The sequence below is a fragment of the Orycteropus afer genome, unplaced genomic scaffold (genome assembly GCF_000298275.1).
Source record: "Orycteropus afer afer isolate SDZICR_OR568_19922 unplaced genomic scaffold, OryAfe1.0 scaffold00112, whole genome shotgun sequence".
Classification (NCBI taxonomy): Eukaryota; Metazoa; Chordata; class Mammalia; order Tubulidentata; family Orycteropodidae; genus Orycteropus; species Orycteropus afer.
This window is the reverse complement of record NW_006921699.1, coordinates 5472935-5494326: the sequence shown is the minus strand read 5'-3', so window position 1 is coordinate 5494326 and position 21392 is coordinate 5472935. Positions and strand designations below refer to the sequence as shown.

The 21392-nt window shown below is 51.0% G+C and overlaps 1 protein-coding gene across 1 annotated transcript in view; it reads right to left on the bottom strand.

Annotated features, from left to right (window-relative positions):
• TCF7 (transcription factor 7) overlaps positions 1–21392 on the bottom strand; it is a 40372-nt gene that overhangs the window by 1435 nt on the left and 17545 nt on the right. Inside the window, exons 4-10 of the mRNA XM_042781376.1 lie at positions 7461–7572; positions 6525–6612; positions 4384–4476; positions 3359–3478; positions 2653–2815; positions 2445–2552; positions 1327–1375 (exon numbers count right to left, since the gene is read on the bottom strand). Of these exons, the coding sequence (XP_042637310.1) occupies positions 1327–1375; positions 2445–2552; positions 2653–2815; positions 3359–3478; positions 4384–4476; positions 6525–6612; positions 7461–7572 (733 nt within the window). The remainder of the gene's footprint in view (positions 1–1326; positions 1376–2444; positions 2553–2652; positions 2816–3358; positions 3479–4383; positions 4477–6524; positions 6613–7460; positions 7573–21392) is intronic.

Here is a 21392-nt window from a genome sequence, read left to right as displayed (position 1 = left end):
CTGTGCAGAGTCAGGGAAGCGGCTTGAAGCAAGAGGGAGAGGGCGGTGGGGACAAACCCACCTGCACGGACCACACCAATCCGTCTGCTGGTTGAGGCCAAAGCGGGCACGGCATTTCTTAGGCGAGCCAGGGTCTGCTCAAACATGCCAGAGGGGCAGAGCAGGGTAGAGGGTGTGCAGGCAGGCAGCAGGGCAGAGCAGGGCCCAGAAAGAAGAGTCAACATCAGTGTTAGCCAGTCATAGACACCCCACAGCCCCCACAGGCAGAGTAGGCCTCGCCATGGCACAGCCTGCCCCAGTGGGAACCCTAGGGCCAGAGCAAGGTGTCATCAGGGACGGTATCTCCAGCTGGGCGGGAGAGGCAACTGGAAGAACAGTGGTAGTGGTGGTGGTGGTGGTAGAGGTGGTGGTAGAGGTTGGGGGAGGTTGGCTGTGCAGGCTGACTCCTCTAGAGAGGCTTGTGGGGCTCCTTTGCAGCAGAGTCCAAGAAGACCCTTGGGATCCAGTCTTTTCTGCCCACCCCCTCCTCAACTCCTTGTCCATTTTCTCCAGTTTTTCTTCATTCTTGCCAGTGCCCGATTTGCCTGATCCACAGCCCTCATGCCATGGTTTGTGCCCTGTTCCACATACTTTTCCAGATGGAAAGACCCATTCCTCAGCCTCTGAGAAAAGGCTGAGGACTCTGCCCTGCTTGCCCCACTCCCCCATGTCCCAGCCTCCAGCTTCCCTGTGTGGGGACAACATAGCTGGAAAAGCTGTGGGTGTAGAATCTGCATGATCAGAGTTGGGGGAAAAAATTTACCCATAGGAAGGAGGCCTGCAGTGGGGTGTGGTCTCCCAGGGCTCACTACATGGAGCACTCTGCACTACCATGAAAAATTATGGATAGACAAACTGCTCAGCACTAGCCAACAGGCAGTGTAATTGCTGAGCCCAGACCCAGGGCCTGACTCGGCCTTCACCCAGACGCCTGCTGCCCATCTCAGCAGAAGTAACCAGGATTCACTGTTTGGGATACACATTGAACTACGCTTAGTCCATTCCACACTAGCATCTCTAGGAGAGACTTGTGGGGGCAGGCAGTGGAAGGGAGTAGGGTGGGGTACAGTGGGGTGTATACCACTGCCACATGAACTAGCTTCTACTCATCTTTCCTGCATTTACGTATAGCTATTCCTTGTACAGATTTGACTTGTGAGATGTAGGCCTTATTTTGTTGAAGGATCCTGACTGGGTATACTGCTCCTCCCTCTGGACCAGGGCAGAAATGCTCTTGAAATAGGCCCTTGGAAATGAGCCTAGACTACTTCTGAGGGAAGGCCTCACCTGTGTTGGATTCTTGGTGCTTTTCCCTTGAGCGCCTCTTCTTCTTTCCCTGCAGGGAACAAAGGGAGAGAGACTCAGATCTGGAAGGCAGTTGCTGTGACCCCAGTGAGGGAGGGTCTGAGACAGCTGCAGCCTCCTGCCTAACCCACTTGATCCCCCGGGATTCTTTCTGTTCCTACCTTGCGGCCCTGGTGTTTACTGATTGCAATTGTTGCTAGCCTACTATGGGTGCCTTTGGGAGCTCCTCTTCTCTTTCTCCCTTATGAATTCCAGCCCTTTCCTCCCCTTCTGCCCATCCAGTCAAAAATTGGGCAACAGTCCCATGTGTAGGTGCATTCTAGAATGGGGAGCAGAATGTGGGTTTGCTTTAGGGGCAGTCCACCTGGGTTGGCATCCTCTGAGCTAGGCAGATGTTATGGATTGAATTGTGCCATCCAAAAATATGTATTGGAATTGTAACCCCTACTATACCTGTGCATATAACATAATGTAATCACCTTCCATAATGCAGTCAGTTAAGGTCATACAGTGTATGGTGGATCCTATTCCTAATCACTTCTGTGTTATACAAAGAGCAGCACAGACACAGAGACATGCATGCACAAGCAGGGAAGACAGATGGCATCTGACTATGGAGGCAAATGAATCTGTTACCCTCGAACTCCAAGGACTGCCTCCTAAAGCCACACTCTGAATTCAGCAGTGCCACTGAAGGTCAGTCAAACTCATTCCCAGAGAGTTGCCAGCTGGGAGGTGCAGCTAGGCCTTGCATTCTGCTCATCCTCCTAAAGGCATCCTAATGTCCAGGCTGAAATTAGGGCTGGAGCTGCTCCTATCCCTCTTACCCTCCTAGCATCCATACTCAGTTGCTCCTTTCCCAATTGACTATCTCATTCCTAAGATGCTAATTAACATGTCCTGCACTGTGGTATTTCTGTTAACAGCAGTATTTAGATAACTAAGACACCAGGGAAGGCTTTGGACCCTCCATTCTACCACCTCTTTCCTCATCTGTGCCCTTCAGGACAGTTGTCTTGCGTTGTCTGCTGAGATGGTGACTAGGGCGTAGCATTTTGAAGGTTCCCCTACCCACCCTTGCTATGTGACTGGCCACTCACATAGTTGTCTCGCGCCGACCAGCCTGGGTAGAGTTGCATGTGCAGCTGCCTCTCTTTGCGGGCTAGCTCATAATACTTGGCTTGCTCTTCCCGTGAAAGTGCGTGCCACTGCAATGGGTTGGGGATGGAGATTGAACATGTCAGGAGTCAGCAGGCTGTGGCAAGGTGAGGGTAGTCAGGGGCCGCCCCCACCTGCCTACGGTCTCACCCTGCGTCCCAGGATCTGGTTGATGGCAGCACTTTCCTTGAGTGTGCATTCTGCAATGACCTTGGCCCTCATCTCCTTCATGTACAGCATAAAGGCGTTGAGTGGCTTCTTGATGGTTGGCTTCTTGACCTCCTTCTCCACCTTGGCCTCTGCCTGGGTCTTCCTGAGAAGCACATAGCCAGATCACAGTCCCCAAAGTGTTTACCTCATGCTACTCTCCCCCTCCTCTAATGTGTGTCCAGTGTGTCTGTGAGTGCAAGGGTATTAGGATTTTTGTAAATGGATTCTCTTTTTAGCTGCCCCAAAGGGGATGAGCAGAGAGCTAAGTAACTGTTCCTTACAGGAATATTGTAGGGAAATGGAAAATTCATGTGTAAGACTTCTCAGCTCCCTCTCCTCTTGGCTTAAACTAAACACTTGTTCTGACCCACCCATCTGTCTTCTTCTGCTTCTGAGGATCAAAAGACAGAGTGGTTAGTGGCCAGTGCTCAGGAACTCTTGGGTTTTAACTAAAGAAGGCTTGACCAGAGGCTTCTTTCCTGGTAATCTCTGAAGCTCTCAGGCAGCAGGCCTTGGGCCTGGTGGGAGGAATGTGTATCCTGGCTGGAATTGGGGGTGGAGAAAGGCCTTGATGAATAGATGGGAGTCAGGTCTATTTACTTGCCCGTCCTCTACCCCTCCACCCATTGTGTGCCTTCTCACTCACAGGCTGCGGTCATAGGGCTGCAGCTCCTGCTTCCCTGAGGGGGGCACAATGGCCGGGTGGGGGATGGCTGCGGGGTGGCCAGGTACGCCAGAGCCTAGCATCAGGGATGGGTGGGTGAACCTAGAGGCAAAAGGAGACAGGTGTGTTAGGTGTGTTAGGGCCAGACCTGTGGACATACATGGAGGCTCTAGCATGGTACACGAGGACATAGGTAAACAGATACCCTCTCCCCACTGGCCTGGGTACAAGTACACAGATACATACAAATACCCACTCCAAACATACAACATAGACACATTGCAAAAATCCATATATGTGCCATTCAGGTGCTTACTAAATAAGCTGTTTGCTTCTGAATTGTTACTTCTCACCTGTCCCTAGCTCACCCTCATAAGCTTGTGGCTGCCCCGTGGGCCTCCTCTCTCCTACTTGCTTACTCCAGCCTGTCTCCACACAACAGCCAGAGTGACCTTTTTAAGAAGCGTGAATGCTTATGGTCAGTTCCTACTCGTATTCCCCCAACTGCCCAGGCTTCTCTCCTTGGGGCTTGTACAACCCTGCATGACCATCCCTCCGACATCTCTCACCCCATCTTTTCTCCCTGCTCCCCATTACTCCCCACCACCTAGCCAGCCCAGATTACTACTTGTTGCCTTTGTTCCCCTCTCCCAGGAGAAGTCACCCTTTTCATGAAGGTCTCTCTGACCCATGAGGCCTGGTTTGGGGTCTCCTTGAGGCTTCCCCATCACCCAGATGGCCCCACTCAACTGCTGTACATGTATTCATGTGCTGTCCCTGGTGCTCTGGGTGACTCTGTTGGATAGAATAGCCTGGACTTAGGCCTCTCTTGTGTACCCACTGGCTTTGCCTTCAGGCACAGGGCAGCAGGGGGTACTGCAGAATAACACACGGACAGATGGACAAACAACTAGCACAGGGCAAGCAGTGGGCTGGGCATGGCCTCGTGTGGGCACTGAAGCCTGGGCAACAGAAGCAGGAGCCTCGCTGCAGGGTAGGGGACTCACCTGGGGTAGGGGGCACCAGGGGCTGCAGTGGGGGCGGGAAAGTGCTGTCTATATCCGCAGGAAGGGGACAAGGGGTAGAGAGGAGGGCTGGGCCTGTGATTGGGAGAGATAGCTGTTAGAGGTCTAGGTGATGGCCAAACATGGGGAAGGACTTCCCCATCTTGCTCTGGCCTGACCCAATGTGAGGTTGATTGCCCTTGGCTTGGATCACCCCAGGGATGGAGCTCAGCCCCTCTGAAGCCAAGGCCATGTGTGCTGCAAGTATCTGCCACTAGGGGGCAACCTGTGCTGCATCTGTTTTGTTTAGCGGGCTTGTACTGAGGTTTAAGGGATGGACAAAGGCAGCTTCCCCTCAGGACCAGTTTAGCCAGGCCCCCAGGGCCCCTCCAGCCTTGTGTCTCCCCTTCACTGTTCTTTAGCTCCATGGGGCAGCCTCTTGAAGTCTCTCTGTAAATACAGACTTATTATTGCTTTAGGGCCCTCACACCCACTGTTCACTTTGTCTAGATTACTCTTCATCCCCACGTTGCCTGTTCAACTAGTCATCCTTCATGTTTTGGCTAAATAACCCTTCCTCCTGAGAGACCTGAGATCCCCAGCTGGGTAAGCCACCTCTCTGGGCCCCTATAGTCCCCAAAGCACTGATCAGAATACTCTCTAATTGACTGGCCTCTTGCCTGGGTCATGCACTAGGTGGACTGAGTTTTGAGAGGGCAGGGACCTAAGGATCAGTCAGCTTCATCAGGGCTCAATGCAGAAATGGCCAACCCCCACTTCTCTCTGGGCAGCCAAATACCATTCATCCACCTCTGTGCCTTGGGTTAACATCTCGTAAGTTCACATCTCTTGGTTTTTAGAGATACTGGCCTAGGGATTACTTTTAAGAGGCTGGTGCAGATTTGCTTCCATAAGACCCTGGCCTGGCCTAGTCAGACTGAGCTACCCAAGGTAGTACTGATTTATATTCAGAATGGGGCTTTGTCTAAGGAGAATCTAAAAACAGGAGTGAGCTGAACATGGGTAGGTGAGTGGAAAAGGACAGGAGATCCCAAGTTGTATATGGACTGCTCTGTGTTCCTGGGAAGTCAAGCTTTGCTACTGGGTAACTACCACAGCCCAGAAAGCTTGGGTCATACTCCCACTAATAAGCAAAGGGCCAAGGAGCCTGCCCAGGTTTGGCTTTAGCTGAGGACAGACTCTTTGGTGTAGTCAGGCCTGCTGAATTGGGCTGGGGGTAGGGGTTCAGGCTGGTTTTCCTGGCTCAGAGTCAATATACTGTAAGACAGGCCTCTAAGTGGGCAATGAGCCCCACCTTGCCCCTCCAGCAGCTCAGCCAAGGAAGGGACCAATCAATAGCAGTCTTTTCTGACTCATAGCAACCCTATGTACCACAGAAGGAGACACTGCCAGGTCTTGCACCATTCTCAATCGTTGCCATGCTTTAGCCCCTTGTCATAGCCACTATGCCAATCCATCTCATTAAGGATCTTCCCTTTTTTCTCTGGCCCTCTACTTTACTCGGCATGATATCCTTCTTCAAACACTGATCCCTTCTGATAACATGACAAAAGTACTAGAGACAAAGTCTGGCCGGTCTTGCTTCTAAGGAGCATTCCGGCTGTACTTCCTCCAAGATAGATTTGTACATTCTTCTAGAAGTCCATCATGTTCCATTCAGTATTCTTCCCCAGCACCACAATTCAAATGCATCCATTCGTCTGTGGTCTTCCTTATATTGTCCAGCTTGCCATGTGAAAGCAGCAGGTAATGGGAAGTATTTCCCTGCCCACCAGCCAGCTAAGATGCAGTAGCCTCTGGTGTCCATCATTTCTTTCTCACATACTCCAATGGCTCTAGGAGCTCCTAAGTAGCCCAGAGGTCTCCCATCCACAGCAAGCAGGACCCAGGTCTACTGCCTTCCCAAATAAAGCATATCAAGCTACCTAGGTAATACCCATAGGCCAAGTGGCCTCAAGAAGCCCCACCCAGAGCCAGCTGGGGATAGAGCTGCAGGCCAGCCCCTGGTGCCCATACCAAGCTGGCCACAGGGTACTCCACACAGGATGGAGGAAGGGAATGGAAGGGCAGGTATGGGTCAGACCAGCACATGGTGCCCCCTTTCCCACTGGGCCCACACTCACCAGCTCACAGTGTGGGGAAGCTGTCCCATGCTCCCTGAGGTCAGAGAGTAGAAGCCAGAGAGGTCAGGGGTCTGCAAGGGCCTGTGAACTGCAGTGGAGAGGGGCTGAGTAAATGGGCTAGGCTGACCCTTGGGCCACTCCAGCCAGTTAATCCATCCTAGAACCTTGTACAGGGCCTCTGACATCCCATTTCCCTCTACTAGAGGGCTAGACATGCTTAGTTTGCTCAGGACTGTCCTTATTCACACCAGTAACCTACTGTGATAATGCCCCTTTTATAGGTGAGGGAGCCAAAGGCAGAATTTGGGTGACTTGCCTAAGGACACTCTGGGCAGTCAGTGAGCAGGGTTAGAGTCACTTGAGGGGCAGGAGGGTCTGCTGCCAGTCTGAAATGGGACTCTCTGCTGGGGGGCTCTGACCCAGCTTTCTGGGCAGGAGACAGGCCCTAAAGTTTGGGAGAAACTGGTTGGGAACCAGGGATCCACTGCACCCTCCCCCCGCCCACCCAGAGTTGAATAGCAGGTTTCCCACAGCGACTGTGGTAGATTTCAGAATGACTTTGTCTGAGGCTGAAGTGAATCAGTCATCACAACCACCACTTTCCATTTTCTCACTGGGGGAGGGGAAGGCTGCAGGTTTATAGTTATCAGCCTTGTGTAGATTTCTGCTCCCATACTGCCACGGGGGGTCCCCATATTGCCACTGGGGTCCCTACAAAACTTAGGCTTCTACTTCAACCTGCAGCTTTCAAATTTTGACTTGGGACTACCTCTCCCCATCTTTCTGGCATCCTTTTCTTTGGGCCCTGGGTTTGCACAGCCCCAGTATCTCCAGCTGTAAAATAGGCCCAGCCACCTGGTCTCCTCAGAAACCAGAGACTTGGCCTTCAGACCCTGGGTCAGTCTCATTGGGCTCCTCCCCATCCCAGGCCCATACCTTGCTTCTGGCTGATGTCGGCAGGCGCAGGTGTGGGGTGTGGGCTGCTGAAATGTTCGTAGAGAGGAGAGAGTTGGGGGACGCCGTGAGGGGGCTGACTGGCCTTGTTGTGCTGAAAAATGAGAAGGTGGGGGTGAATGTGGAAGAATAGGAAGAGAGGTATAAAACTGGGGCTTTGGGGATGCAGGAAGGCAGAGCCACAATTAGCTGTCTATGGGTAGCCCAGCTGTGAAAGCAAAGGAGGGTGGTGGTCAAAGACCATAGGCCTCAGAGAAGGAGGACCATTTGAGCTACTCAGTCACAGTGGTTCTGCCCTCCTGACCATTAGACATTAAACCCCCAGACTCTGCTCAGACAGTCCCATCTGCTAGAGACTTTGTTAAATCACAGAAGGCACGGCTTCCCTACCTGGGCTCCTAGTCTCATAGATTTCCCCAGTTACTCTGAGACCTAATAGCTTGTCTCTGGAGTGCTCACAGCCTGCAACCTTTGGCAGCAGGACATGGTCTGAAGTGCTGGCCTGCCCCAGGACAGTCTCTTTTTCCTCCTCCTCCAGACCCCTCAGACTGGGGGTCCTGAATCTGAACCTCTGTCTTACCTCAGACCTAACAGAATTTACTGCCACATGGATGGGCCCCCTCAGCACCCTAACTCAGGGGAGGTGAGGCCTGGCTCTCTCTAGGACCAACCAGCCAACCCCCACACTTCCTGTTTCCCCGGCACCACAGGACTCTTACTTTTCACGCTTGTTGCAGGGCTTTGTCATGAGATGACTCAGTCAGCAGGCTGGGAAGGGAGCTCCCTACTTGACCCCCAGGGAGTCGCTGCTCAGAGCCAAGGCCCAGTTCTGCACCCCTCAGCCCATGCCAGGCCCTGGAGGCATCATACCACAGAAACTTGGCTTCCAACTCTAAAAAGTCCATCTGTGGAGGTGCTGCTGGCTGGGAGCACAGATGAGTGACCTCTGACCCAAGGCACGGAAGAAACAGAAATCTTTGGGGCAGGACAGCAAGAAATTAGCCAGACTGCTTAGTACCTCTGGGCTTCAGTTTTTCCCCCTTGAGTATTGGGGTTAGTGATTCTTTTAGCACCAGGTTTGGGGAAGACAAGGATAGCTCATTTTGAGAAAGCCTGGCACAGTGACTTGGCACTGGCTGTTGGGGGCCTTAGGAGGAAGCTGGAGGGAAGACTGGGTGTGAGCCCTCCTATAGCCAAGGCATGAGGCTTGGGAAGGGGCAGAGACTCCCACACCATCAGCAGTAGCCTCTGCTGTCACTGTTTCCCACTCTTGCCTCTGGGGGAGCCTGAGGCCAGGCTTCAAATCTGCAACCCTTCCCCTCAGATGTTGGACAAAGTGTTGACACAGCCACCTGTTGGTTTGTGGTTGGTCCCTCTGCCCACCAGGAGGAGACTTACCTGAGTGACCAAACTTTATGTTCTGAGGCAGATGGTGTTAATGTCTCAGTAGGGTTGGGGTGCTCCTTCCAGGCTGGCATGGATTTGACACTATAGCCCCTTTCTGAACCCTCATTTAGCAGCCTGGGGCAAGGCAGGGAAGTGTTCCCTCTGTCAGAGAGGGCCTTCTACTGTGAACTCAGAGAAGAGACAGGCAGACCTCATTCAATCCTGACTCTGACATGACTTACTATGTGGCCTTAGAGAAGTTACTAGTGTCTCTGAGCATCCCTTTCCTCTGTAAAATGGAGATGATCACAGAGAGGCTGTGAAGATAGACATCTAAGAGCTCAGTTAAGTGCCAGGTACTGAGGAAGGGGCATGTAGGAAGCCCCACATTCACCCTGAAGAACCACAGTAGATGAGGAGCAAACCCTGAGAAATGTCACTTAGTATACTTCCCCAGGTGCCCGAATGACAGGCCTCACATTCTAGTCTGATAATGTAAAAGGGGTTTGCTTGGGGGATGGCAGGCAAGCCTTGCAACCCAACTGACAGCAGGGGGCTGACAGAGCCATGTCCCCTGGCCCTGGGTGCTGTGCTTTTCCTATTGTGCTTACAGAGGGAAGCCCCAGGCTGCTTCCATGGCCAGGCTTCCTGGGTGAGCTGAGAGGCTTATGCTACTTTTTTCTTTATCCCAGGCACTGACCCCAGACACAACTGTGGCAGACTGGGAGTGTATATGGGAAACAAGGGTGGGGTGAGGGGAGTGGTGGAATGCAGGATCCTTAGGCCCAAGAGTAGCCGGCAAGGGAAGACAGTGGGCCAGGGCCAGGGCAGCTGTGTGTGTGTGGGTGGTGGTGGTGGGTGTTGTGTGGATGTGTGTGCATCCCATATGTATTGAGTACCTGCCACATGCCAGGCACTGTACCACACACTTTGCAAGCCCCATCTCATTCCCACCAGGTACAAGCAGGCTGTCATTTCTCCCATCTGTTAACTCCCCCAGCTACCATCTCTTGTCTTGCTGCCCTACACAGCAGAGGTGTTCACTTTCACTGCTTCTGGTTCTTAGCTTTCATTCTCCCCTCTACGCAATCCAGACAGTCTCTTGCTCTATCAGTTCACCAGTCAACTCATGTCCAGGTCCCCAGTGACTTCCACATTGCTGACACAACTGATTTCTCCCTCTGCCTCAATATAGTGTCTTCACTTAGGTTTCAGAGTTTTTAGAAGGAAAACTTACCTTGTTCTCTTCCAACCTCCAACCTCACTGCCACTTCTTAGCCTTGTTTCTGGCTCCCTATCCTCTTCCTTAGGAGCTCTGGTAGCATAATGCCTAAGGCACTTGACTGCTAACCAGAAGGCTGGCGGTTCAAACCCACCAGCCACTCCTCGGAAGGAAGGCTGGGCAATCCTACTTCTGTAGTGATGCCGCCTCGGAAATCCAAGGAGGGGTCGCCATGAGTCAGGTCTGACTTGACGGCATATAACAACAACAACAATCCTCTTCCTTGCCTGAGCAGAGACTGGCCCTCTGTTCTACCTACCCTCACCCCTAGGGTGCTCTCACCCAAGCTCATGGCTCTTAACGTCCTCATCTGACGGCTCCACATTGCCATCTCCAGCCCCCACTTCTAGGAATGCTACTCTCCAAATGCCTACTTAATAACACTGGTTGGAGGTCCAACATGCCATCCAAAGTCAAAATGCCCAAATCAGAACTCTTGGCTTCCTGCCCCAAACCTCCCTCTCCATCTTTCCCACCTCGGTTAATGCCAACTCCATCTTTCCAGTTGCTCAGGATAAGAACTGTGAGTCATCCTTGTCTCACACCCCACATCCAATGTGTCTGCAAATCTTAATGGCTCTACCTTCAAAATATATCTAGAACTCAATGGCTTCTTACTTCCTCCATACGTCCTACCCAATCCAAGCCACTGTCATATCTCACTGGGCCTCTTCACTGGACCCAATTTTCTCCGGCCCCTTCAGTCCCCTCTAGCAGCCACATGAATTGACTGTGCCATTTCTCAGTCTCAAGCCTCCAGCAGCCTCCCATTACATTTTAAGTGTTTTTAACTCTTTACCTGGGGCTGAACACCCTGTGTGACCAGGCCCCCTTCCCTCTCCAACCTTATCTTCTCTCCCCCTTGCTCATTAAGCCCAGGATTTCCCTTGGGTGATTTAGCCTCCAGCATCCTTCTCCATTGACTGCAGTGGTAGTTTTCTGAATGGCCAGTGTGAAGTAGATGGGCAGCTCAGCTCTAGCCTCGCTGACTTTTCCCTTCTGCAAGTTTGTTTGTGCCGTTGGACCATTCCCTCTGCCTGGACTGCTTCTCTCCCAGACCTGTATATGGCATCCTCATTTAAATTTCAGCTCAAATGATACTTTCTAGAAGCATTCCCCAACTACCTGAGCTAGCTAACTGGCCACTTGTTAAGGGGCTTAACAAGTACTTGTTGAATGAATGAATGAATCTCACAGCCTTGAGATCAGTACTATTGTCCCCATTTTACAGCTGAGAAAACTAAAGCCCAGAGAAGTAACATGGCTTGGAAACAAGTGTGTTTGAGGCAGTCCCTTCTCAGGAACTCTTGATAGTGGGTGTATCCTTGCCACTATCACTTCCCGTCTGGTGTCCCTGGAGTTCACCTCTGTACTACAGAGAACACTGGACTTAAAAGTTAGATAGACATGGCTTCTGGTTCATTCAAGCCTGTTTCCTCCTCTATAAAATAAGTTAACAATCCCCTTGGCCTAGGGGCTTTAAGTGGCTCTGTTTCACTGTAGGGCAGTCTCAGTTCTTCTCCGGGTTTCATTGGTCACAGAAGCAAAACTCCCGCTTTATCTTAAGAGTTTTAAGGAGCAGGAGCCAAAGGCCTATGATGGTAGGGAAGCTTCCTGGACAGCATCAGGTCTGACAAGGCCCTGTGGCATTTGAGGGCAGGGAGACTGAACCTTAAGGTCCATTCCCACAGGAACAAAGGACCCTGAAGGAAGCCATTCTACCATTTTTCACATGGAGCCTGGTCCAGTAGGTGGAATGAACACACTCCACAAATGCCTTCATGGCCAGGAGCTTCAAATCTAAGTTTCTACTTCCGAGAAGGCCTTGCCATCCAGCCCTGGCTCCTGGCTCTTTGGCTCATAGGCCTGGCTGGTGGAGTGGGCAAGCCTTAGGAACAGGGCTAGCGTCCAAGATGCCAGTCTAGGAAGAGAGTCTCATAGTCTCCACTCAGAGTTGAAGGTTCTGCCCCATAACAGGTTTCTCAGTAAACCACTCCTTTCTGGGGAGGGCCAGCTTTGCCTAGGAAGCCCTAGAGAGCCCTCCTCCCTAAGGGAGGAACAGGGCTGACTTTCTTTGGCCATGCTGGGACTGGCTCAGGTCCAGCTTTCCTATCTAAGGCCTACCTCCAGCACAGCTCAAGCTGGGCCTAGGAAACCTCAGAGAACCCAGCTTACAGCCACTTGCCTGGTACATATGCATGTGATGAGCTGGAAGAGGGAGCCGGGTGGAGAGGAGGGAAGCTGCCTGGTGGGCAGCGGCCTCGTCCTATCCACCAGCCTCCCTGGGAACTGGGAAAAAGCCTCATTAAACAGAAGTCACCCGCCAAACCACAGGAGAAGTGTTGGGTGGGCAGGGGTGGGACAAAGAGCCCGCCAGCAGCTGGAGGCCCTGTGGTGGCCAGGGCTCCAGGGCAGGGCACTGAGAGCCTGGCCAGTCCTTCCCACGTTCATGTAGGTGACCTCTCAGCCTCACTCTTAAGCACACCTCCTCATGCCTGGTGGTGGTAGCCAGGGGGAACCGTCTGGCACACGGCCCAGAGCCCCACGCCCCCCTCAGCCTGTGGAACGTCCTGCTCCAGGGCCTCAGCACAAGGCTGTTCCAGGGCCAGGCTGCCCAAACAACAGGGTGGGGTCACCTGGAGTCTGGCATATGTATGGGTGACTGAGCCACCCCTCCCCCTCCCTGATGGTGACCCTGCCTAGCCCTCTAAGGGAAGGAGGCAGGCCTGGTTTGACTGTCCCCATCAGGTACCAAGTATCTCAATGGTATAACTTCATATTTTATATCTCTGAGGGGAGAGTGCCAAATACAGAGCAAGGCATACAGTGCTTAAAATGTAGTAAGCTGTATAAATGAATGAATGAACAGCAGTCCATCATCCTCTTTGGGTCTCAGTTTCTTTGCTGAGGTGCCACAGGATAAAACCCTCCAAACCCACTGCCACCAGGTCAATTCTGACTCATAGCAACCCTATAGTGCAGAGTAGAACTGCCTCCTAGGGTTTCTGAGGCTTTAAATCTTTATGGAAGCAGACTGCCTCCTCTTTTTCCCATGGAGTGGCTGGTGGGTTCAAACTGCCAATCTGTTACAGTTAACAGCTGAATGCTTTAACCACTATGCCACCAGAGCTCCTCCAGAACACTCCAGGGTCCCTGACTTTTGTCCTCAGGGCTACAGCCTTTGCCTATGTCTCCCTGATACTCACCACCACACCTCCTCACTCCAGGACAGGTCAGGAGTCAAAGACCCCAGGGCTGGGAGGGCAAGTCTGGTACAAAAGGCTATCCAGTGAGTCATCTCTCTGTCCCCACCAGTGGTTTTGTCCAACATCTTGTTGGCTGCCCAGGGCCAGGGCCCATTCCCGAAGAGGCAGCCCTTCCTGTTATTGTCTCATTGCTTTTACTGCTGCAAGACTGTTCCTACATTGACTCAAAATCTATTGTCCCAAAGGTGGTCCTAGCCTCACAGAGGTATTTTCATTAGCCCATGGCTGGAAATGCCTCCCTCAGCTGCCTCAGTACATCCCCTCTTGTTCTGCAGGCTAGATATAGGAAGGGGACCAGGGCAGGTCTGAGGTGGGAGGGGTGGAAACAGGGACTCTTGAGGAAAGTCTGTTCTGCTCTGGGCCTGGATGGGCTGCCCCTGCTCTCCCCCCTCCTCCCCACCCCTACCCCTTTTGCCTGGCCCCCACTTCCTGCAGGCTCAGGTGAAAAATAAACACAGTCGGCATTTTCCCTGCAGACCGCAGCGGTCGGCTTGCAGGCTGGGTGTATGCTGAGAGCCTTTGCCACCACCAGCAAAGAGAAACTCCCTCGCACCTCTGACAGTTGATTCTAAAAACCCCCAATTGCCTGAGCCCCACAACACTTTCCCAGCGAAGAAAGTTACCGTTTCCTCTGGCCTCTAGAAGCCAGAAGGGGGGGAGTAGGGTGAGGCCTGACCGGGTCCAGGGAGCTCAAGCCCTCCCAAGATGATCTCCCCGAGCAGGGGACTGTGCCAGGAGTGCCCCCCCCCAACATACATACATACCCCAGGATTCTCAGCTGGATGGGTATCTATCAGCAGACAGACATTAATCAGGATGTTTACTGAGCTCCTACTATGTGCTGGGCAAAAGAATGTTTCAGGCCAAGAGAACGGCAGCTGCTAATAATAGCTGAGTGTTTTTAACTGCTAGCATACAGTTCTGAGCACCTTACAGAGCTCAATTCATACACTCCTTGCAATAAAACTATTATCCCCATTTGACAGATGGATACACCAAGGCACAGGGAAATGCTATGATTTATTTAAGGTCACACAGCTAGTAAGTGGCAGAGCCAGGATTCTACCTGCGATACTGTAAAGACCCTATGGTGGACAGAACAAGGGATCCCAATCCTAAGCCCAGTCTCTCCCTTCTTCAACCTGGCTGGTCAGAGTTACCTGAGACTGTGCTTCCCTGGCCCTAAAAACACTCCAGCAGGTTCTGGTACTCCTGGGTTTGGGGTTCTGGCCACACCCTTGTCTGCCTCTCTGCCTTTCATGGCCAGCTGGCATTGAGGGCTGCTTGAGGGAGATAATTGGACATGGTTCATAAGGCCCTGGCCCACAGCTGCCCTGTTCACCCTCAAACAGCCCACTCAGCCATGCCCCAGCCACAAGGGCCTGCTCCTCTCCTGCTAATACCCAGATCTTTTTGCCTCAGTGCCTTTACCCACCATTTCCTCCCTACCCCCACAACTTCCGATACTTCCTTCTGCCCTTTGCCAGACCAGCTCCTTCTCATCCTGACCTCAGTCTAAGGGTCACATCCTTGGAAAGGCCTCCCCTGACCTGGGTGGGGTGCTGCTAGCCCAAGGTAGAGGTGTTCACAGGTGCAGAGGTATACCTGAGTCTGTTTGTCATCTGTCTGTCTCTCTAGGCTCTGTGCTCACCAGAGCTAGTATAGACTCAATTTAGGATCCCTGGTGCCCCCAGAACCTCTACATGCCCCATTGAGCTAGGCTTTGGAGTTCCTCAGATGCCTGGCTCCTAGGGGCTTGTTCTGATGCCTGCCCCAGAGGTAGGGAGAGGCCCTCGGGAACAAGCCCACAGAAAGAATGGCAGATGTAATAAGCCTCATGCCTTATGCTTCCTCTGGGGCAGAAGCTGACTGGGTGGGAAAGCAGACTGTTTAGAAGGTTACAGTTCTGTTTGCCAAATGGACAGAGGTACAACTGAGTCATATAAATGCCACATGTGATAATCCTTTTAAGGCAGGCATTATCCTTCCCACTTTACACATGAAGGAAGGCTTAGTGAGGTTGAGAAAGTGGCCTACAGTCACATAGCCCTCAGCAAAGTCAGTACCTGGGGCCCCTTTATGGGCTCTAGGGTCATCAGTGATGAAGTCAGCCACACCTTCATCTCTCACCCTTATCACTCCAGCCCAGAGGGCTACTTGCTGTGGCCTGAGTCTGGTATACCCTCCCCTGCTTCACTTGGCCAATTCCATGCATTTCCCAGGCTTCCTCGTAAATGGACTTCCTCCTAGAAATCTATCTGAGGTCCCCTGCTATGGCTTCCACGTGGCCACCCTGACCTGTCTATACTGTAGTTGTCTGTTTACTTGTCTGTCCTTGTGTCTGCCTTCAGGTCTAGGATTGTGCTCTGTACTGTTTTTATTCAGTGAATTGAAGTTGGACCTTCCAGGTTGGGTCTCTACCAGTACAGCCCCTACATGAACCAGTGTTTAAGGAGACTGTGGCACCTCTGGTTAAAACCCCTTCACGGGGCTGGGTGCAGGGCCACAGCAGCACATAGGTTAGGTTGTGAGGGGCTGAGGCTTGGAGTCACCGATGTCCTTCCTGCACCTTAGACCCCTCAGCCTTCTTTCTACCTCTGCATCCCTGTCCCCTTCTATAATACTAAAGAAGTCAGAATGACCAGTCAAAACCAGGTCTGCCACTAGCCCATACAGCACCTTTGTGGAAAAAAATTAGGAAAAAAAGTATCTTTTCCTCTGGACAGACCTTGGCCTATATCAAGACACATATCTTGGGGAGCACAGTACAGACTGGGCTTTAGCTCACACATGGCCCCTTGGCCTACCTCCCCTGCACAGACCCACAGTGGCCTTGCTCAAAAAATCCCCGCTAGTTCTCATTTTTCATCCCTGCATTGCCAGAAACCAGGCTTGCCAGCCCCTACCCAAGCTCCTGTATCCACTCTGGCCCTGAGCACATCTTTCAGGCTCTTGTCCCAGCTCCAGGGCCCACTAGTCAACCCTACAGTTGGCCCAGGCCTCTGTGTCTGGAGCTGGGGACCATTGTCAAGTACCAACATGCTTCTATGCTGAGGACAAGAGAATGAACTTCCCAGCAGGAGGTAGGCCCCCAAGATCGTCTAAAGGGGACTTGCCTGCATGTCAGCTGGGCCTTGATTTATAGGATTCCAGACCTCACTTCTGTAAGTGCCCTGTTCATGCCCTTCAATCCTCAGCCCCCGCTCTGAGCCCCAATGGCCAGGACATGGTGCTCTCCAGAGGACAGCCCACAAACTCCCTGCCCACATCGTGCCAGACGCCCCGTGCCAGACGCCCACCTTAGAGCATGGAGCCATGGCCGCGTGGCCAGTAGAGCAGCAAGGGCTAGAAGATGGCTGGGCCACACCCTGGTGTACCAGGAGGCTTCAGTGCTGTCTGTCAGCACAGGGCTGTTGCCATGGTTGCATGCCAGGTGTGTGTAGCCAGTCCACCAGTCGCCTGGCCTTGACATCAGATAACGGGGCCTGAGCCACAGTGGAGGTGAGGCCCGGAGTGCCTGCATGCAGCCTTGGCAAACCACAGGTCTCATCTCTGCCCAGCCTGGCACCCAGGCACCCTCAGAGCTGGCTGAGCCCTACACACTGGGTGGTGTGGCCCACGGCCTCCAGTGGTTTCTATGTATTCATTTACTTGCACTTTCTTTCCTCTTGTTTGAGGTGAACGCCCCTCAGGACAGGATGTTTTTAGAGGAAAATATAAGCTTCCGGGAGCTGCTGCAGCTGAGCTACTAGATGATACTACTAATACACTTTCTGGGGATCTGCAGCAGCCCCAGCTGGGTATCTTCCCAGCCCAGGAGTAACTCATCCAGCTCCTCTCAGAGCCCAGCCACCTAGGAGCCAACGGGGGGCCCAGGCAGGCCCAGGACACAACCTCCGAGATCAGCCTATCTTGAGCAGTAAGCAAAGTGAGGCTTTCCTTAAAGAGGAGATATGAAATGTTCAGAAGTTTTGTTCCACTGGGAAGAAAACACAAGGGGTGAAGATTTAGAGATGGCAGCACCCAATAATAACTGTCTACTGTGTGCCTTGCACTCTGTAGAATCCCACCAGCACAAAGGAATCCCACCAATCTTCCCAAGCAAGTGTGTGCTGCAGATGAGGAAAATGAAGCCCAGAGAGGTAAACTGACTCATCCAAGGTCTCACAGCAAGCAGTGATCTTGGTTTGAACCAAGCCCTTTGGGGTTCTCAGCTTGTGATCTTTAGCACTCAGCCATAGGCCTCACAGGCAGCTGGCCACCAGAGAGACCACACAGATGTGTGGGACCTAGGACAAGCTGTTCCCAGATTTCCCACCACCCTGAGACCTCCAGCCCACCATGGCCCAGGGATCACCACATTCGCTGGAAACACTCTTGTCAAGAATCTTTCTTCCTGGAATAAATGGACTAGTAGTGTGGTTCTGACTTCTACCCAGCTTCTGTGAAGGCACCCTATCCCTGCAGGGAGAACAACTTGGGTTTTCAGTCATTTATGGCCACAAGGAAACGTAAGAGAGATACTTTCTACAGGATCTGTCCAGAGGATGGGTGGGAAAGTCACTAGAAGCTGGGGTGGCTTTTTCCAGGGCTTGTCTAGAAGGGAATACATGCTGCCTAGAAGTGAGAGCCAGGTGAGTCCAGAAAAGGGGGGGCTGAGGAGGCTGATGGGTCAGCAGTGGCTTTAAGGGGGAGGAAGGCAGGAACATGGAGATCTCGGCACTGCCTTCTTCCCCAGTCTAACCCAGACAAACTGAGAAGAAAAGACAAAGCAGGGGCCTGCAAGTCTCCTGGCCTATTCAGCTGCATACACCGGCCCCAGGAGAACAACTCTGCCCTGGGGCCACGGTCAGGAAGCTCTTTTGAGTCTAGTTCACAATGATTGCCAGTTAAGGCCCTTGAATCTCTGCTTGACTCAGTCTGGTGGATCATCCAAAAGGATACAAGGCAAGAAGTGAAAAGGGCTGCTGGAGTTCTGGCCCTGAGCACTCCCACCCAGTGTTGGTGTAGGGAGGGCTGGGCTGCTGGCTGACAAAGGGGTCTCTGGGGGCAGAGCCCCCTAATGGGGTTACAGGAGTTCACACAAAACTACACCTCTGGGTGTAACAGTATAAAAAGAAAGGAAAGAGGGTGAACAGGGGCTTCTGAGAGAGAGGAATGGGGAAGGAAGGGACAAGAAATCTAGCTATATAACATAAATCCAGCTATATACAGCATATAAATATTTTATTAAAAAATGAAGTTGTATATGTTGCTTGAGAGATAGTATAGCATGGTGGTAAGGGCATAGAACACAGAATTAGAGGTGGGATGTGAGCTGTTCTCCTGGGTTCAAATCCCAACACCTTCAGCACTTCTAGAAGAATGCCCTTGGGCAAATCAAGTATTCTCTTCATGCCTCAGGTTCCCGATCTGTAAATGTACACATCTCATGGGGGGTTGTTGTCCAGATTAAATGGGTTAATATTTATGTATGCTGCTATGGTAGCGTAGTGCCTAAGGCACTACACTGCTAACCAGAAGGCTGGTGGTTCAAACCCACCAGCCACTCCTCGGAAGGAAGATGGGGCAATCTACTTCCGTAGTGATACTGCCTTGGAAACCCGAGGAGGGGTCGCTATGAGTCGGGTCCGACTCGATGGCATATAACAACAACAACAACATTTTAAAAAATTAATTAAGAACAAAAATAAAAAGGTCCCTGGGTGGCACAACCGATTTGCATTCAGATGGTAACTAAAGGTTGGCACTGCAAACCCACTCAGCGGCACTGCGGAAGAAAGAAACTTGGTAATCTGCTTTCATAAAACATACAGCCAAGACAATGTACCAAATGTGAATGATCAGCCCAGTGGCACTGAGGAAGAGGAAGACATAGAGAGGTACATGGGAGGTGCAGACAACAAAGATGAACCCTTCTGCACATAAAGTACTGTGTTGTCAGTGAAGGCAAACATGGATATATGGGTGGATAGATGGGTGGACAGGCTGAATGATTAGGTATGTCTGTGCAGGAGGGGTTGGCAGACAATGGTTCTACAAGTGTATTTGTATGTTCTATAAGAATTACCTGGTGTATAGTAGAGCTGACAAGGGACAAGGTTGTAGTCACTTACTGGTCACAGCCAGCTACCCAGAGGGACCGAGTAGTTGAACTTGTGGGCTTGAAACCATAGTTGCAGAGGACATCAGGCACAATTGGCATAATATACTACACAACATTGTTCCACCTCCTACTTTGGGGAGTAGCGACTGGGATCTTAAAAGCTTACAAGCAGCCCTCTATATGCAATGAGGGTCTCTCCTTGTCCAGAGCAAAGAAGAATGAAGAAAACTAAAGATTCATGGAAACAGTCCAAGCGACTGGTACACCATGCGATCTGCAGCTTATATGACTATGAGATCAGAAGAACTAGATGGTGCCCAGCTACCACTGTCAACCACTCGGAGGGGGATCTATGTAGGAGATCCTTTACAGAGTGGGAGAACAATGTGGAACAAAACTCAAAATCATTTGGAGGGGAAAGAAAAAGGGGGGTACCATTTTGCTGGTCTGATAGAACCTGGTGGAACCACTGAGACTATGGCCCCTAGCTACCCTTCAGATCTGGAACTGAACCCACTACCTGTGGTTTCCAGCCAAACAAAAGACAGGCATATGTGTTGAACATTTACCTGAGGTAGATACATTCCTTGGAGAGAACAGTCATGGGAGAAAGAAGGGCTGTTTATGTACAGGGAGACAGCTCAGGGAGCAGGAGTACATGGAGGGATGGACACAGGGAAGAGGTAACTATTGGGAGGAAGTGGGAGGGGAGCTGTTGAATTGGGGTCAGTTGTAGTCATTCATGAGACAAAGTGTATGTGAACTGCTATATGGAAAGTGAATTTGCTCTGTAAACTTTCACTCAAATCACACACACACACACACACCAACAAAATACAGCCAAGAAAACCCTATGGAGCAGTTCTACTGTGTAACACATGGCATCTATAAAGTCACAAACCAGTAACAAAATAAAATCAACAACAAGAACAAAAGAAAAATAAGTAAAACAAAATCAAGCACCCAAAAAATCCACAAGAAAACTTCTAGAGCTAGTTAGTAGAAGAAATTAGCAAAGTTGCAGGGTACAAAGTCAACAACCAAAATTCCGTCAGGTTTCTATACATCAGCAATGGGAAATCTGAAAGAGAAATTAGGGAAACAATTCCATTTACAACAGCATCTAAGAGAATAAAATACACAGGAATAAATCTGACCAGGGACATGAAGGACTTATACAATAAAACACTGCTGAAAAATATTAAAGAAGACTTAAATAAACAGAAAGATGCTCCATGTTCATGGATTGGATGACTTAATATTGTTAAGATGTCTACTACCCATTGCAATCTATAGATTCAACACAAGCCCCACCAAAAATTCCAACAGCCCATTTTACAGAAATAGAAAAACCAAAACCAATCCCTCAACTCTATATGGAAAGGTAAGAGGCCCTGAAGAGCTAAAACAATGCTGAAAGAGAACAACAAAGTAGGAGGGCTCACAGTTCCTGACTCTTAAACACACTGTACAGCTACAGTAATCAAAATACCCTAGTACTGGTAAAACAACAGGAATAGGATTGGGAGTCCAGAAATAAACCCACATATCTATGGTCAGCTGATTTTTGACAAGGGTGCTAAGTCTATTCAATGGGAAAAGAAGAGTCTCTTCAATAAAAGGTGCTCATTTAATAAATGGGGAAACTGCAGAAAAATGAAACAGGATGCATGCCCCATACCATACACAAAAACAAAATGGATTAAGGACCTAAATGTGGAAATGAAAACCATACAATTTTTAGGAGAACAAGCAGGAGTTATGCTGTCAGGCCTAGCTTTCAACAATGGATTATCTAATATAATAACAAAAGCACAAATATCAAGAGACAAATAAATGGGGCCTCATAAAAATGAAAAACTTTTGTTCATCAA